Raw genomic sequence first — 15307 nt, 5'->3', positions numbered from 1 at the left:
TTATACAGATAATGTTTATAGCTTCTAAATAGTTTACAATTTTCCTTTCAGAAAATCAAGGTTGTCTTCATCATGTTGTTCACGAACGTTTGGGCGAGTTACTGCGTGTGCTAAAGGCCATAATTAACAAACACCAGAGTCTCAATTCAGTTGATATTCTAAGTGCTGCAGGAACAGTCATCGCAAAAGTGAAAGGTAAGGAAAAGGAGCACATTGGATTTTTGGAACTAGATATAAACTGGAAAGAATAGTTGATCTGTGATGCAAGAGCAAATAATGAAGATGGTGCTGCTGGTTCCCCCCCCCACCCTTCATAAAACCTCAAATAAAAAAGAAAGAAAGAAATGATGTAAACCCCTTCGTCACAGATATCCTGAGTAATCTGACTCCTTATGTTCTCCAGCGTATATGCATGTCAACCCATTGAATACTTTTAGCAAAAGTCCATGTGGAATTTTCTTCCAACTTGTTCATTCACCAAGCTGCTTTGTAATAGTAATAATATTTAACATTTATATAACACTTTCCCTTGATGGCCAAGATGCTTCATATATAATATTCTCAAAAATCAAACAACTACTCTATGATATATACCAGTATTATCCCTGTGTTACAGATTGGAAGTTTCATATTTAAAGCTATCCAATAAGTTCATAGCTGAGCTGATTTTAGAACTAGGGACTTTACAGCTCATTCTCTTAACTTTGGCCATAGCTAGACCTAAAGTTTATGCCTGGATCGTCCAGGGGTCAAACTTGTTTATCTAGGTGACACACACGGGGTCCAGTGCTCAGGCAGGGGCGAACCCTGGATAATCCCAGGATAAACCTTAGGTCTAGCTGTGGCCTTAGTTTTAACAGCTCTCTAGTGCAAGGTTTAGCTTGTTTACATACATTCTCAAGGGCACTGTATTTAATGTCTCAACCTACTAGTTCTACGTTCACAGCCATGTTCAGAATCAATACACATGAATTGTTCGATTTTTTTAAAAAAATGCATTTACAGTTAAAAATTAAAGCAACCAGTCCATTTGTGTACATGTTGTCATTAAAAGTTGTGAGTATTATCTATGCATTTCAAATAGATTTTACCATACTTGATTCAGTTGATATGTTGATAACTTGTATGTACAGTATTGAGTTAGTTTGAAGGTAGATGTATGCACTTATGTCAGCTTATTGGAGGAACAGTTATTGCATAACTTCAGTGAGAAAGTGAAACCACAAGTGCAAAAACAACTGTATGTTGTGTAACTGAGTTGTGAAACTAGTATTATCAACAGGTACTACTACTCAAGGATCTTCCTGTATCAGCCAGTTTTCAAGGGTTTTTAATATGCATGTATAGGAATGCCCAGTTTTACTAAGTTTGATCTAAGCAAGAGTTACTAGACTCAAGCACAGTCCCTGGTTCTAATAAGGCTAAAATGAGTTGTTTCAAAATAATTAGAAGGTTTTTCATGGTCTCAGGACAGTCCCAGATAAAGTTCTGCGCCTATGCAGAGCAACATTTGGAACTTTCTAGAACTAGGCAGAAAGGTTTTGGTGGGAACCCTACTCAAGCCCTTGGTAGGCATGCTCAAATGGCATGGCTCCCATCTCCAGCTCAGCTCCCTGTTGAGTGCCACAGTAGTAGTATCAGGAGGAAATTTTGCTTTCCTTTTCCTCTGAGAGAGCTCAACCCTTTTTTTCTTTATTTCTTTCTTGGTTCTCTTTTCTACTCCAGTCTTCTTTGTATGTTTGTGTTTTGGGTCCATTGTCTGCCATGGTCTCCTTCACCACTAGCAAGTGATTGCTTATGATGTTCCCCTTTTGGTAGCAAGTTATCCCACTCCCCCTGACAGGCATGGCCTCTGCCTTGGTAAGGGTTACGTAATGGAAATGTGTCAGTGTTTCATCCAGCAGGTATGCCAAAACCACTAATCTCAGCTACAAGCATTGCTACAAGAGCAGGGTTAAGACACACACCTCTTCATGGAAGTAAGTGCACTCTTGCTATCAGACATGGCTCTTACCATAATAAATACCAACAGGTTTAGTATCTAAGTCTGCTTCAGACTTCTCTGTGCAGGTGATTCCCTCAACATTGGGCAAGAATCCTGACCTGACCTGTCAGTCAGAAATCTGAAGTTAAGCATTGTTTTTCTTCTGTTGCTTCAGAATCTCAAAAGAAGAAAAAACATAAAAACAATTGTGTTGGATCAAACCAAAGGCCTATCTAGTCCACCATTCTGTTCTCACAGATGCCTATGGGAATTACACAAGCAGGACATGAATACAATAGCAGGCCATCTGCTCGTATTCCCCAGCAACTGGTATAAAGAGGTATACACTTCTGAGACTAGAATTAATATATAGCCATTGTGACAAGTAGCCATCAATAGACTTATGCCTCATGAATTTGTCTAATCCTCTTTTAAAAAAACCATTCATGTTCATGGCTATTACTACATCTTGTGGTAGTGAATTCTATAGTTTAACTATGCACCTTGTGAAGAACTTCCTTTTCTCTGTCCAGAATCTTCTACTTTAGCTTTATTGGTGACCCTGGATTCTAGTTTTTCTCCATACCTCTTACGTACTCCCTTACTCACATTTTTTTTTCTGAGCTAAAACACCTCAGACATGGTAAACTTAGGAAAATTACTCCAACTTGTTCATTTTGGTTGTCCTTTTCTGCACTTTTCCCAGCTCTACAATACAATGTTTGAGATGCTGATCAGAATTGTACATAGCATACCAAGTTTGTATAAGGGCATTATGGTAATGGCAGTTTTATTTTCAATTTCTTTCCTAATTATCCTTTCCTGATGATCACAACATGGAATATGCCATCTTACAGCAGCTGCACACTTGTTTGACATTTTCATAAGGTAGATGATCATGCATAAGCCTTTGTCTCAGACCTCTACTTGAAACCCGTCAAACCCAACCTGTACTAGATACCCAGGATTTGTTTTCCCTTCAGCCAGTCCTGAAAAACCAAGCCATTTCTTCTCTTTTTTTGGTTTGGCACCTGGTCCCAGATGGGTAGTGGTAAAGAATTCAAGTGAGTTTCAGGTTATTGGGTTGACATCTGAAGGAGGGGCTACATCCCTCCCGAACAGTGATTACACATCTTGTTGTCCTAGGAATTGGGGTCGGACCTCTCCATAGCATAGTCCCTAAGTACACTTTGTTCATATCTCCTCAGGATCGAGAAAGTCTTCCCCTGGGCATTGGTCACCCAGAGGCTATTACTATTACAGCCACGACTACATCCCTGGGACACCAAATCCAGGGAGCTATATAAGTTTCTGTCCCTGTCTAAACTGCTAGATAATTTATATTGGCTGTAGTTGGAAAATTGTGCCCTTTTTTTCCTTCCAGCCCCAAATTCCATCATTTTGGAAATTGCTCTGGGAAAGTCATAGCAAAACCCATAAGAGCCATGCTAGATCAGACCAAGGGTCCATCTAGTCTAGTACTTAGTCAGAGCGGTGTCACCTGCCCCATGACTTCTCCCATTAGGGAGGATGCAGAGTGGGCAAAGAATTTGGCATGCTGCCTCCCTCCTAATTGGCAGGGAGTGGCATGCAGGGAAATCCCTGCTGTAACCTCCTCCTATTAATCTGAGATAACAGTGGGGATTCCTCTCCCCACTAGTCTCCAGTGGCTGGAGCTTTGAAAGGGAGCCCAAGCCTTCACAAACTGGATAGGGAAACTCCACAAGCTAGATTAGACCCACAGGCCAGAGGTTCCGCACATCTCAGTTCTTCATCGTGGTCTCTATGCATCACACATATGGGCTCTACGCCTGCGCGGAGACCTGAACCGGAACCTACTATAGCTTAGGGAAACGTTTTTGGCGGGAACCCCTCCCCCACGCTACCGCGCATGTCCCTGGGGTTCCTGCCCTTACCTCAGTTCTTCGTCGTCCGCCATTGTGCGCTGACCTAGAAACCGTGCCTCTAGCGTTTTCTCTTTAAAATCCTTTCTTCTGCTATTCTCTTGGACCCTTTTAGATATTTTCTTCTTTCTCTTTTTCTCTTCTCCATATATATATATATATATATATATATATATATATAATTCTATTATATATATATCTTTCTTTCTCTTTTCCTCTGAGCGATCCTCAGGCGCATGGCCGTGAAGGCCCCTTTCAGAAAATGCGTCAAGTGCAGCGCTAAATTACCACCAAAAGATGGGCACTCTCTTTGTGTGGTGTGTCTAGGAGAAGGTCACAAGGTCCAGCAGTGCCACCACTGCATGGCATTCACGAAGCAAACCCGCAAAAATAGAGCGGATAGACTTCGTTCTGTGCTTTGGGAAAAAGCCCTGAAGGCTACGGAACCCGCGCCTCAGAAGCACATACAAAAATCCTCCTCGAGGACAATGAGCAGGGACCGCACCCCTGAAATTCAGTCCTTTGTTATAACCGAGGAGATGATGGCAGAAAACAGGGCCATACCCCTGACGCTAGGCCGATCCCTAGCGGTGTCCACAGCCAAAAAGATTGCAAAAAAGGCTCGGACCCCAAAATCGGCAGAACAAACTAAAAAGAAGAAGAAGAGGAGGAAGGACGCCGAAAAAGGTTCATCCTCTAAGGCCGCGACCGTAACAACGGTATCGCCCAGGCCTCTTACCGCATCGATATCGACTATGGTACCGGCGCAAGCCTCAGTACCAGAAAATATACCAATACCGAACCCCATACCGACCTCAATAAGCTCTATGTCGGAGGGGGAGATCCGCAACTTGACGTCGGCCATTTCGGTACCATGTGCTACCTCTCAAGAACGAGGAGCTCAACCCACGGTACCAGCGCCACCAGCTTATCGACAGAGGCCTGCACCCGCTCAACCGGACTACAATTGAGTTTCCCAGTTCTCGGGATACCATAGACAAGACCTTTACGACTGGGAGTATTACCGGCCCCAGGAATACTTTCCAGATGAATGCAGACAGGAGGAACACTACGCTTACCCTCCTCCACCTACCAGGGTCATTCAAGTCTCCTCACCTCGGGCCCCGACACCATCAAGGCATCGTGCTATAACGGAGACGTCGATACCGAGGGTTACGGCGGCATCTTCGGTACCGCACCACGAACAGGCATTGCAGCCAATCCAGGTAGCAATGCAACCTACCACTTCGAACTCACCTGATGAAGAGTACCGATCTGATTCAGACTCGTTGGTGTCGGTCGCACCATCGATGCCGTCACCAGAGGACATAGTGAACACCCATGATCCCGCTTCCCCGTCGGAGGACATGGGTAGTTTTTCAGATCACGTCCTCAGGATGGCGCAGTCCCTGTGCCTCGACATCGATCAACCTGAGGAAGTGGAAGATGATCCGATTTACGACGTATTGAAAACGGAGGCGAGCTCTACCATCGCTATTCCCTTTCCTCCTACCTTGAAACGCATGGCACAAATTTCTTGGAAGACACCATGCGCTGCTCAACCAACTTCTAAGAGGTTGGAGGCAATGTATAAGATTCAAGAGACAAACGCAGAGTTTTTGTTCCAACACCCTAAACCAAACTCCGTAATCGTCGAGTCTGCTCAGGGCAGATCTCAGAAAATACATTCAGCCCCTGTTGACAGGGAAGGTAGGAAATTAGACTACCTTGGCAGAAGAGTCTACGCCTCTTCATCACTAGGAATACGCACCTCAGCTTATGAAGCTACCATGGCGCGATATCAGATTTTTCTATGGGAAAAAATAGGCACACTTTGTGACCATCTCCCCGATGACAAACACGAGCTGGCGAGGATTTTTCAATCCGAGGCCACAGCCATAGCGAGGTTACAGCTGAATTCCGCAAGGCATCAGACAGACTCACATTCAAAGTCTATGATGAGCTCAGTAGCACTTCGACGCCATGCTTGGCTGAGGTCGGCCAACTTGGCGAATGAAACTAAAACAAGGATAGAGAGTCTGCCCTTCGATGGCAAGGGCCTCTTTAACACCAAGACTGATGAGTCCTTGGACTCAATATACAAAGCCCACACAATGGCTAGAAAGATGGGGTTTTTGCAACCTCAGCCCCAATACAAACAGAGGCGTTGGACAAGGCAGCCTTACCAGCAGTTACAGCAGCGACCCCAATATGACAAGCAGCCGCCCAAGCAGCAGCAGCTTCAAAGAAAGAGGCCCTATCAAGGCCGTTACCAACAGAACAGACGTCAGCCGGACTTTACCAAAAGGCAGCGCCTTTGACTTCCCTGCCCCAGGCCTACTACCCTTTACCAACCGTCTAGCACCCATGTACCATCAGTGGGAGTCCATAACATCTGACTCCTGGGTGCTCACCATCATCGAGACGGGGTATGCCATCGAGTTCGATACCCTTCCTCCTTCTTCGGGGGTGAAAGTAACAGCGCCATCCCCTCCTCTGCTAATCGAGGTACAAACTTTGCTAGCGAAGGGAGCCATCTCGCCCCTACCCGCAGACGACATCAACCAGGGGTTCTTTTCGCGCTACTTCACGGTCCTGAAGAAGGATGGGGGGTCTTCGACCGATCATGGACTTAAGGCAATTGAACAAGTACATCACCCCGAAGAAGTTCCGTATGACAACAGTTGCCTCTATTCTTCAGCTGTTGCATACGGGGGTGTGGTTTGCGGTGGTAGGCCTGAAGGATGCGTACTTCCTTATCTCCATCAGGAAGTCGCATCAAGCTTACCTGCGTTTCGCCATCGGCGCCTAACAGTTCCAGTTTACCGTTCTTCCCTTCGGCCTCGCGACAGCACCGAGGGTCTTCACGAAGGTGATGGCGGTTGTATGCGCGCATCTACGACAAAAAGAAATCCACATTTATCCATACATAGACGACTGGCTTCTGGTGGCGGAGAACAGCTACACGCTCCAGGACAGCATAGTCACGACTGTCAACCTTCTAGACTCCTTAGGACTATGGGTCAACGAGGAGAAATCCACACTAACTCCTCAAAGGACAATAGACTTTATAGGGGTGACTCTAACGTCTCGGGACGGAAGAGCATACCTTCCTATGGCAAGAGCAAGGACTATTCGAGATCTTATCCTCGATATCGAGACCCAAGCAAAACCCTCGGCATGGACAATTCAGAGATTGCTGGGCCTGATGGCAGCTACTACTGCTGTCATCAGATTCGCGAGGCTGCGAATGAGAGTCCTTCAGGGGTGGTTCCTGAGGACGTTCGACCTTCGACGCAACGCCCGCAAGACCTACCTCTCGATACCGAGGCAGGTGCGAGCATCCTTGAAATGGTGGCTCTCGATGGGAAACCTCCTGGAAGGAGTTCCCTTTCTACAAGAAGCACCGTCGGTGACCATTACTACCGATGCTTCTCTCATCGGGTGGGGAGCCCACTGCAAGACCCTCGTCTTATCTGATCCCAAGAAGAGTCTACTGGTGTCAACTCAGCACTTTTTGTGTTTACTTTCATCAATTAATCAATCTCTGCTGCAAACTGGCTCAGTACTAATGGATTTCTATGCACATTCTACAATGCAGTTAAACGACACACCCATTTTCCCAGTACAGTCACACAACACATCTACCTTCCCTAGTGCAGGTGCCATTGTTGATTTACTCTTGTTCTGTTGCTTTCTTATATAGCCAGTGTGGCATTCTGTGAGGAATTGTGTGGGAAGAAGACTGGAAATGAGCTTCCCACTAAAACTCTTTTGCCTAGCTCTAGAAAGTTATGCATGTTGCTCAGTGCTAGCGCATTGCTTGAAGAATCAATTAACAGTTTTTATTCATGCATACAAGCTTGTAGAATACTGTCCACATACTGAACCTGTAGTCTTAAAAGTGTTACTTTGCAATTAGGCCCACTGAAGTCAGGGTCTATTTTCAAACAATGTGTTTAGGATTTGGGTGCAAGTAGACATCTTTGTATCAGCTCCACGTGATAATAAAACTTAATTTAGCCAAATAAAATGTAGCTAATTATCTGGCCCTGTCAGCACCAGATGATACTTCTTAACAACTTTCAAGTGACATTTGCATTTAAGAGTATTCTCCTGAACTAAGAAGTGTTGCAGAAATAAAATATAAAACACATCGCATGGAAAAGAGAGTTTATGTTTTCATTTGGTTACCTACGTGTATGTTGTGGTTACTGCATAAAAATAGAGAGACTTGGGAGAGTTAAGATATTGATTGTGAACTAAATTGCAACTCCTGAGAACATTTACTTTGCAACATTGTGAGGAGGTAAATGTTTCAGGTGACTGGCATAAGATCCAAGGCTTAAAAATCACAAAACAAAACTTCAGTGAAGAATTTGACGTAGGGGTCTTAGGGAAGGAATATGAGGCTTGTGGCTTGTGGCTTGTTCCAAAATTAGTAATTCCACTGCCCTGCCGCTCCCTTCTATATTCCCCTTTCGTTATGTTCTACTTGTATCTACTTTTTCCTCCAAAACATCCTGTTACACATATTCAAAAACATTTTATGTAATTAGGGAGAATCCAGTCATGTTTAACATCTTGGTTTACAAAATTTGAAGCTACTAAGAAACCTTTAGAATGCCAGCGAAGGAAAACAAATTTGCTTTTCTAACAAGCAGTAATCAAATTACAATTGCAGAATGCTGTAAGATCAAGCTTCTGAGATCCTTGGCCCTGGAAAGAATTCTGTCTAACCTAGAAATGTACTTCATTGCATAATTTTAAATCCATGAATATTTGTAATTCCAGTTAGAAAACATATTTCATAGGATGGTAGATATTCCTTTTAGACTGATGAGATACATTGTTATAAGTCCAAAAATGATGGTTTTGTTTTATTGGTGGTGGTTGGAGCCATGTGTTTACATTAATCCTTCCCATTTCCATTAAGTTGTGTGCTCAGTTGAAAATGTAACTGTATAGATAGTTGCCATTTCCAGACATGGAAACAATACTACTGCTCATTGTTGTCAGGGCTATTGTGTGCAGCCAGGATGTCCTGGGGAAAGACTGCTCAAAGCTGATGTTAAGTAATATCAGTATGCCAGTAATGGCTGAGAGGAAGACTTTAGGAGTCTTTGGATGGAAGTGTTTTGGAAAGAAGGTAGGGATTTTGTACTTTATTTTTGATATAGATGATTGTACGTTTGTGTGTGTGTTGTATTAGACTATATAAAATATAAACGCACAATTTTCACATCACTTGGAAGGAAATTCACTTCTGATATTTCATATAAGCATAGTAATTCAGTCCAAATACATTTACTGGAATCAACTTCTATTGGAATCACTAGCATTTATTTCCAAAAATGGTTCATCAGTGTATAACAAACAAAGAATTGTTCCTAGAATAGAATAGTGTTATTTTTCTACTTGTTGCATGTCATGAGGATGAAACAATACAAAACGAATTGTATAATATGCTTTTTCTTTTCCTCCTCTTAAATTCCTCAGTTAATTGTTTACCTAATCATTAAGTTTGCGTAAAACAATTGTTCCTGGAAATTCATTTACAAATATCAAATTATAAATTCAGATCTTATGTATTTGTTCTGAGACTATTGCGATGTGCAGTTATAATTTTCTCTAGGGGAGTACATTGTTTTCATATTGTACAGGATAAGCATATGATCTAGGTCTAGTAGTACTCGATAAAGTCATTAATGATATATGGCTTGTTTGATAATTTTGCATTTGCTAGTCTTTCTGAAAACACCGGTCAGTTCAATAGAGTTCATGACTACACCCTAATGTTTAGATACTAAATATTAGAATTTAAAGTTTAACGGAAATGGTTTCAGTGGTTTCACTGAATTCTGAAGGATTTGTTTTCAAGGCAGAGAATGAGTCGTGAAACTTCTAACACCACAGTTAGAATATCTGCCCATATCTATATAGTTTGAGCAGCTTATTAACCTACCATGGTATTATATAATACTAGGGAGTTAATTCGTATCAATTTACTAGAAAAACTTTTCCTTTCACAGAGGAAATCTGGAATATCCGGATTACTATATGCATTGCTTTGGTTATCTATTTGTGTTTATACACCTGGCAGGAAGCTCAGTTTTGCACAATTAATGATGTGATCTTGTTTGAAGTAAATTTATTCCTAACAAATTTCACATTTCAAGGGCTATCAAACCTCTACTTAAATTAAACAATATTTCTTGCCCATTTCAATATTTTTATTGACATATTAGAATTAAACTTCTATTGTCTTAGTGTCTGGGAGAGAGAAGAGGTTATGCAAAGGATGAAATGGTTATTTTCAAGCAGATATCTGTGAAAAAATGGAGGCTGCATTTTTTTGGGAAGGGACTTTGTAAAGGGAAATTGGTGAAGAAGAGTTCCCTTGGAGATTGAGGAGACTAGAACTGGTTTTTCCAGCCAACCTCCTAAATCACTAAGAACCCTTCGCAAAACTCTCCAAGGCAGAGAGGGGGCATACCATATAGGGTGGACATTTATGCATCACTCAAAAAGAGGATAAAAGGTGCAGGTTTGCATATATTTGCATGTGCTAATTTATATGTATAGATTCAAATTTAGAAATACTACTAGAATTTAAATAGAAATAAATACAATACATCTCACCCTACTGGGGAAAACTGTGACCAGATCATCTCTGTGGTGTGGCTGCTCAGTCTGCTCTCCCCAGTTGCGAAATGTTGATGGGGCATCTTCAAGGCCCCTGTTCTGCCTTTGTATGCCTTTTCATCTTTAAACTTCAAACAGAGGTTGCCTTTAAATCCATGGAGTGTCCTCTGACAGAATGTCAAGTAGGGGACTATCCTCTGTAATACCATAACACCAAGACTGTTGTAGCCCAATCACCACCTGCTGTTCAGACTGACATGTAATCTTCAAACTTTCCTTCCTCTTATATAGCAAACTATGAGCAGTTAAAATTTCAATCCAGTCATGAAGTTCCTGATTTATGGAAGAACACAAATTTTATAGTAACGACCTGTCTGTTGAATAATTTTGTGCACATTTACTAATCAACTAAGAATCTAGTGCCTGAATTTGCTTTTCCTCCCCTCCCTCCCAATCCTCTTTCCTTTTGCGTCATGTTTTTTAGATTGTAAGCCTGTGGGCAGGGACTGTCTTAAGAAATATTTTTGTAAGCCGCCTTGAGAGCCTTTTCGGCTAAAGGGTGGGATAAAAATGCTGAAATAAATAAAACACACCTTCTTTTTGAGGAATGCTAAATGCACATTATTTTAACATTAGTTTCCTTTATGTATTTAGTCCAAATATGTGTCTTTCTTTCTAAGTAGCAAAACTTTACTGAATACAATGTAGATGAGATGACAGATCTTGGGCTGGATCTCCTATGTGTCTATAATTTTGGGCCAATAGCAACTGGAGAGGGACACAACTGCTCAGTACTTTGCCACATGGAAAAAGGGTTTGGGGCCTTATTCCTTCATATTGATTGTAGTATATTTTCCTGTCTCTTGAAAGTGCTACTGTGGATAGATCTTTTTGTGTATTTTCTTTACCTTGTCATATGATATAGACAGTTCTTAAGTCATTTGTGTTAAGTAGTTATAAGTGTTTCATAAGTGCTAAGACTCATTTTGTTGTGCACTTGGTATTTTCAAATATGTTTATCTTGACATGGGAGCACTCCTGGAGAGAGTCTCATGTTGTTTAAATACAGCTATAAAGCATAGATAGCAATCTCCAGGAAATATTGAGGCAGATTCATGCCAAACCATGTCGAAAACAATATTTAGATGCCTAGGATCCACTGTCCTATAAATCCACTAGGATTTATAGACATTCTAGGAAATTAGGCACCCAAGATCCTCCAGTCATCAACTGGATAATTACCATCATGTCCCTTATTTATTATTTTAATAGGTCATATAAATGACTCTGTGGTCGACTATGGGAGCAGTTTCATGCCCTGTGAAAGTACAGTCTGATAGATGTACAATACTTCTTTGTTTGCTCTTTTAGCTGTGAACTTCAAGGAAGTTAATGAAGAAAACAAACGAGAAGTCTTAAGTGAAATATTCTCTTCTATTGAAACATTGGCATTCACTTTTGGCAACATGTAAGTAAAAGAGATTTGACAGTGTCGTTTGTTTCTGGAAAAACCCCAGTCTCACCTTATCCAAACCCCTTCTGTGACCTGACCCTTCTGAATTTTATCTTTACTGCTTATTGGTTGGTCTTTAATCTCCCTCTCTCCCACCAATCATGTTTTGAGCCACTTACTGTAGATGATGTTATGATACTGGGGGGGAAAGGGCATTCGTAAAGCTGTCTGGTTGAGGAACTCCATTTCAGTCTCTTCCTAGTTGTTTCTTGCAAAGTGCTTCCTCACAATTATTTCTGACTGGCTCCTCCTTGAAATAGTATCAGAGCTCTTTCCATTTTTCTCTAAAAATTGCATAGGTGTCCTGCTCTTTTCCAAAAGGAGGTCATGGCTAGCCGGTGGCTGGGAAAATGTAACTTTTTTTTTCATTCAAAGCCAGGTTTGTTTGACTCAGACATCAGTGAACCACATCTTGGAACTTACCTAACTGTCAAAGTAGTTCTCATTAGTAGCAAAGTAGTTCAGCAAGTAAGTAAAGAATAGATAGAGCACCTATCATTACAAACTGAAGTCTGCTTAAACTAGACACTGAATCATTCCCATATGGTTTTCTGATCTGAGTGTTTGATACAGACATTTTGTTCTTGTATAAGAAGCCAGAGCATAACTTAATTCTTTTCTGGTTCTCACTGTAGTGTTTCCGACTTCCTTATGGGAGATGTGGACAATGGCTCAGCATTGGGTCTTCCTGTATCTCGACAAAGCCAGGTACGATGAAAAATGTTAAATATGTTTTGTTTTTAGTGATACTGTTAAAGCAGATAGCATCACTAGAATATCCAGCAGGGTTAGTTTAAAAATGAAAAAAAATGTGTTGTAGAAATAAGCTAATGCATAGCATATACATCCTATTTTGTGGGATGTAAATGTGTGAAAGGACCCAGATATAAATGTATGTAAGGGCTAAATTACTGTACTTTACTTTGCAGGGGTGTCTTTATTATGTTATGCTACAGTAGTTAAGGTGTTTGGGCCAAGTAGACCTAAAGTAAGAAGCTGTAAATAACTTGTCATGTCAAATTGTGTTGAATTTAAAAGGGATCTTCAAAGCAAGAGAAATGTTTACTTGCAAGCCCTCATTAAGCTTTGACTGTCTTAGCAGTTCTTGATAAATCCTGAAAGGCATGATATAAATAATTCTAATAAATAAATGACTTGAAGATAGGATCACATTGATGATTCGTAGATTCAGTACTGAAATTTCTTTCTAGAACAATACTGAAAGTATAAGGAAAGTCTTACTGTTTTAAGTGATTCACGCAGCCAGAATCTAAAATCTAGTACATGCAGAAAAGTGATTAAGGGTGCAATCCTATGTATGTTTAGACAGAAAACAGTCCCAAAATTCCCAACATGCCCTAGCCAGCACGGCTTAGGTCCATTAACCCATCCATGTCAATAGAGTTAAGAATGTATTTAAATCTCTCTTATTGAGCTCAGTGGGACATAACATTGCTTAATTTTGGTTGGGATTCAGGGTAGTGTCTCCAGTAAAGGTTTAAGTATCAGTGGGTTTGAGGGGAGGCGGTAGCTCTTCAGATATTCAGATCTGAAACAGATTAGGGTTTGAAAGGTCAAAAATAACACTTTGCCTAAAGCTGTAAGAATGGCCAGCATCCAGTGAAGATGATATGATAAAGACATAATGTGAAAAAAAAATCCAATAGGCCTCAGCCAGTTCCTGAAGTTTTAATTGGTGCAGAATGTGGCACTCTTTAAAGTCAGCCCTGTCTGTATAGCACATTGCAGTGATCTAATCTGGATTTGACAAAGACAAGTCTAACATTAGCAAGAACTGCCTTTTCCAGGAATGGCTGCAGCTGGCACACTAGCCAAAGTTGTGTGGAAACACACCTGGCCTCAGCTGCCATCTGTGCATCCTGGAACAGTGGTGGGTCCAATAGCACTCACAAGCTAAAGATCTAATTCTTGAGGAGGCATAAAGCCCTATTCAATACAGGTAGTGCAATTAATTCTGAATTGGTTAGTTCACTGTGCCTCCATCTTGTCTGAATTAAGCTTCAGTTTGTCAAGCCCCAGTAGGTCACTGCTTCCAGACAACAACTGAGTTTCCTTCACAATTTTCTTGGAATCTGATGAAAAAGAGAGAATGCTGGGTATCATATACATATTCACCAATATGTATATGATACACACTGCACTACAAAACTCTTAGGAAAATAGCAGCAGCTGAAGGGCTCACACTGTGTAATTTTAAGCCGGAGCGTAGCAAAGGACACATGGGCCATATGATCAGGGTACAAGCTTCCCACAGCCACCATGCATGTTTTTGCATGCACTGGACATAGACCCAAAGAAGTATCCTTAAGTTGGGCAGCAAACAACAGACAAAACCAAACTTCATTGACTAAACAGTTGTAAGAGGTGTGTCTTTTTCAAGGGACATTGTAAGAGAGCACAATATGAAACAAGTGAATATCAAGAATCATGGACTTCCGAGGCTTCTTCCTTGGCAGCAGGCCAAACAATTCAGGGTGAAATAAATCCAGAAAGCATTTTTTAAAATTGTTGCTATTTATCACCCAAACCAGAAATAATGAATGAGAGTTCTGCCATTATAGGAGATATAAGAAATAATTCTCCCTATATTTGCATATATATTAAACTTTTTCTAAAACGTGATCACAACTTAATGATATTTCAATAAAAGTGTAGAAAGTACTACTATAAAAGTATGAGGAATTTTGCAGTTTGCATATGATTTGGAAGATCTGTTTTGAGACTGTGTCCTGTTCTGCATAGTTTGTTTTGTATGTGGTGCTGCTGAACAGTACACAGCTGCATTAAATTTACTCTAATTTTGCCCTATTTTATATTTAATCTAAAGTGGGGCCCTGAAAGGACTCACAGGGTACATTTGATACACCTACATCAGAACCATTTAAAAGTAGCTTATGTCTAAGCCTTGCTGCTAATATTGCTTGGATATATAAACACTTCAGTATGTGAAGTCGACCATCCAAAACATATAGACGGTGTATCTATAGTTACATTATCATAACTCTTGACAGGTGATTAGTAGTTTATGGAGACACTTAAGGGAACAAATAGGACATGAACTATGTCTCCATGTCTAGACAGTGGTGCTATGTTTCCGGCACATGCTCTCCTTAATGCCCCTTATATCATCATCATCATCGGCTGTCTTTCAGGGTAGAAGTCAAGAAACCCTTATGTATCTTACACAGGATACAATATTGCACTATCAAGGGTATTCCTGTGTGATAGTACCTGATATTT

At 41.1% G+C, this 15307-nt stretch overlaps 1 protein-coding gene across 3 annotated transcripts in view; it reads left to right on the top strand.

The window, feature by feature from the left end:
• Window positions 1-15307, top strand: part of ARHGAP29 (Rho GTPase activating protein 29) — a 73958-nt gene that overhangs the window by 32665 nt on the left and 25986 nt on the right. For all 3 annotated transcript variants that reach the window (XM_063135996.1, XM_063136005.1, XM_063136014.1), the window contains exons 3-5: window positions 52-195; window positions 11905-12001; window positions 12682-12754. In XM_063135996.1, coding sequence (XP_062992066.1) covers window positions 52-195; window positions 11905-12001; window positions 12682-12754 — 314 coding nt within the window. The remainder of the gene's footprint in view (window positions 1-51; window positions 196-11904; window positions 12002-12681; window positions 12755-15307) is intronic.

The sequence above is a fragment of the Elgaria multicarinata genome, chromosome 1, assembly GCF_023053635.1.
Source record: "Elgaria multicarinata webbii isolate HBS135686 ecotype San Diego chromosome 1, rElgMul1.1.pri, whole genome shotgun sequence".
NCBI classification, from domain to species: Eukaryota; Metazoa; Chordata; class Lepidosauria; order Squamata; family Anguidae; genus Elgaria; species Elgaria multicarinata.
Note: the sequence above shows the minus strand (reverse complement) of the source record. Positions and strands in the feature narration are given on the sequence as shown.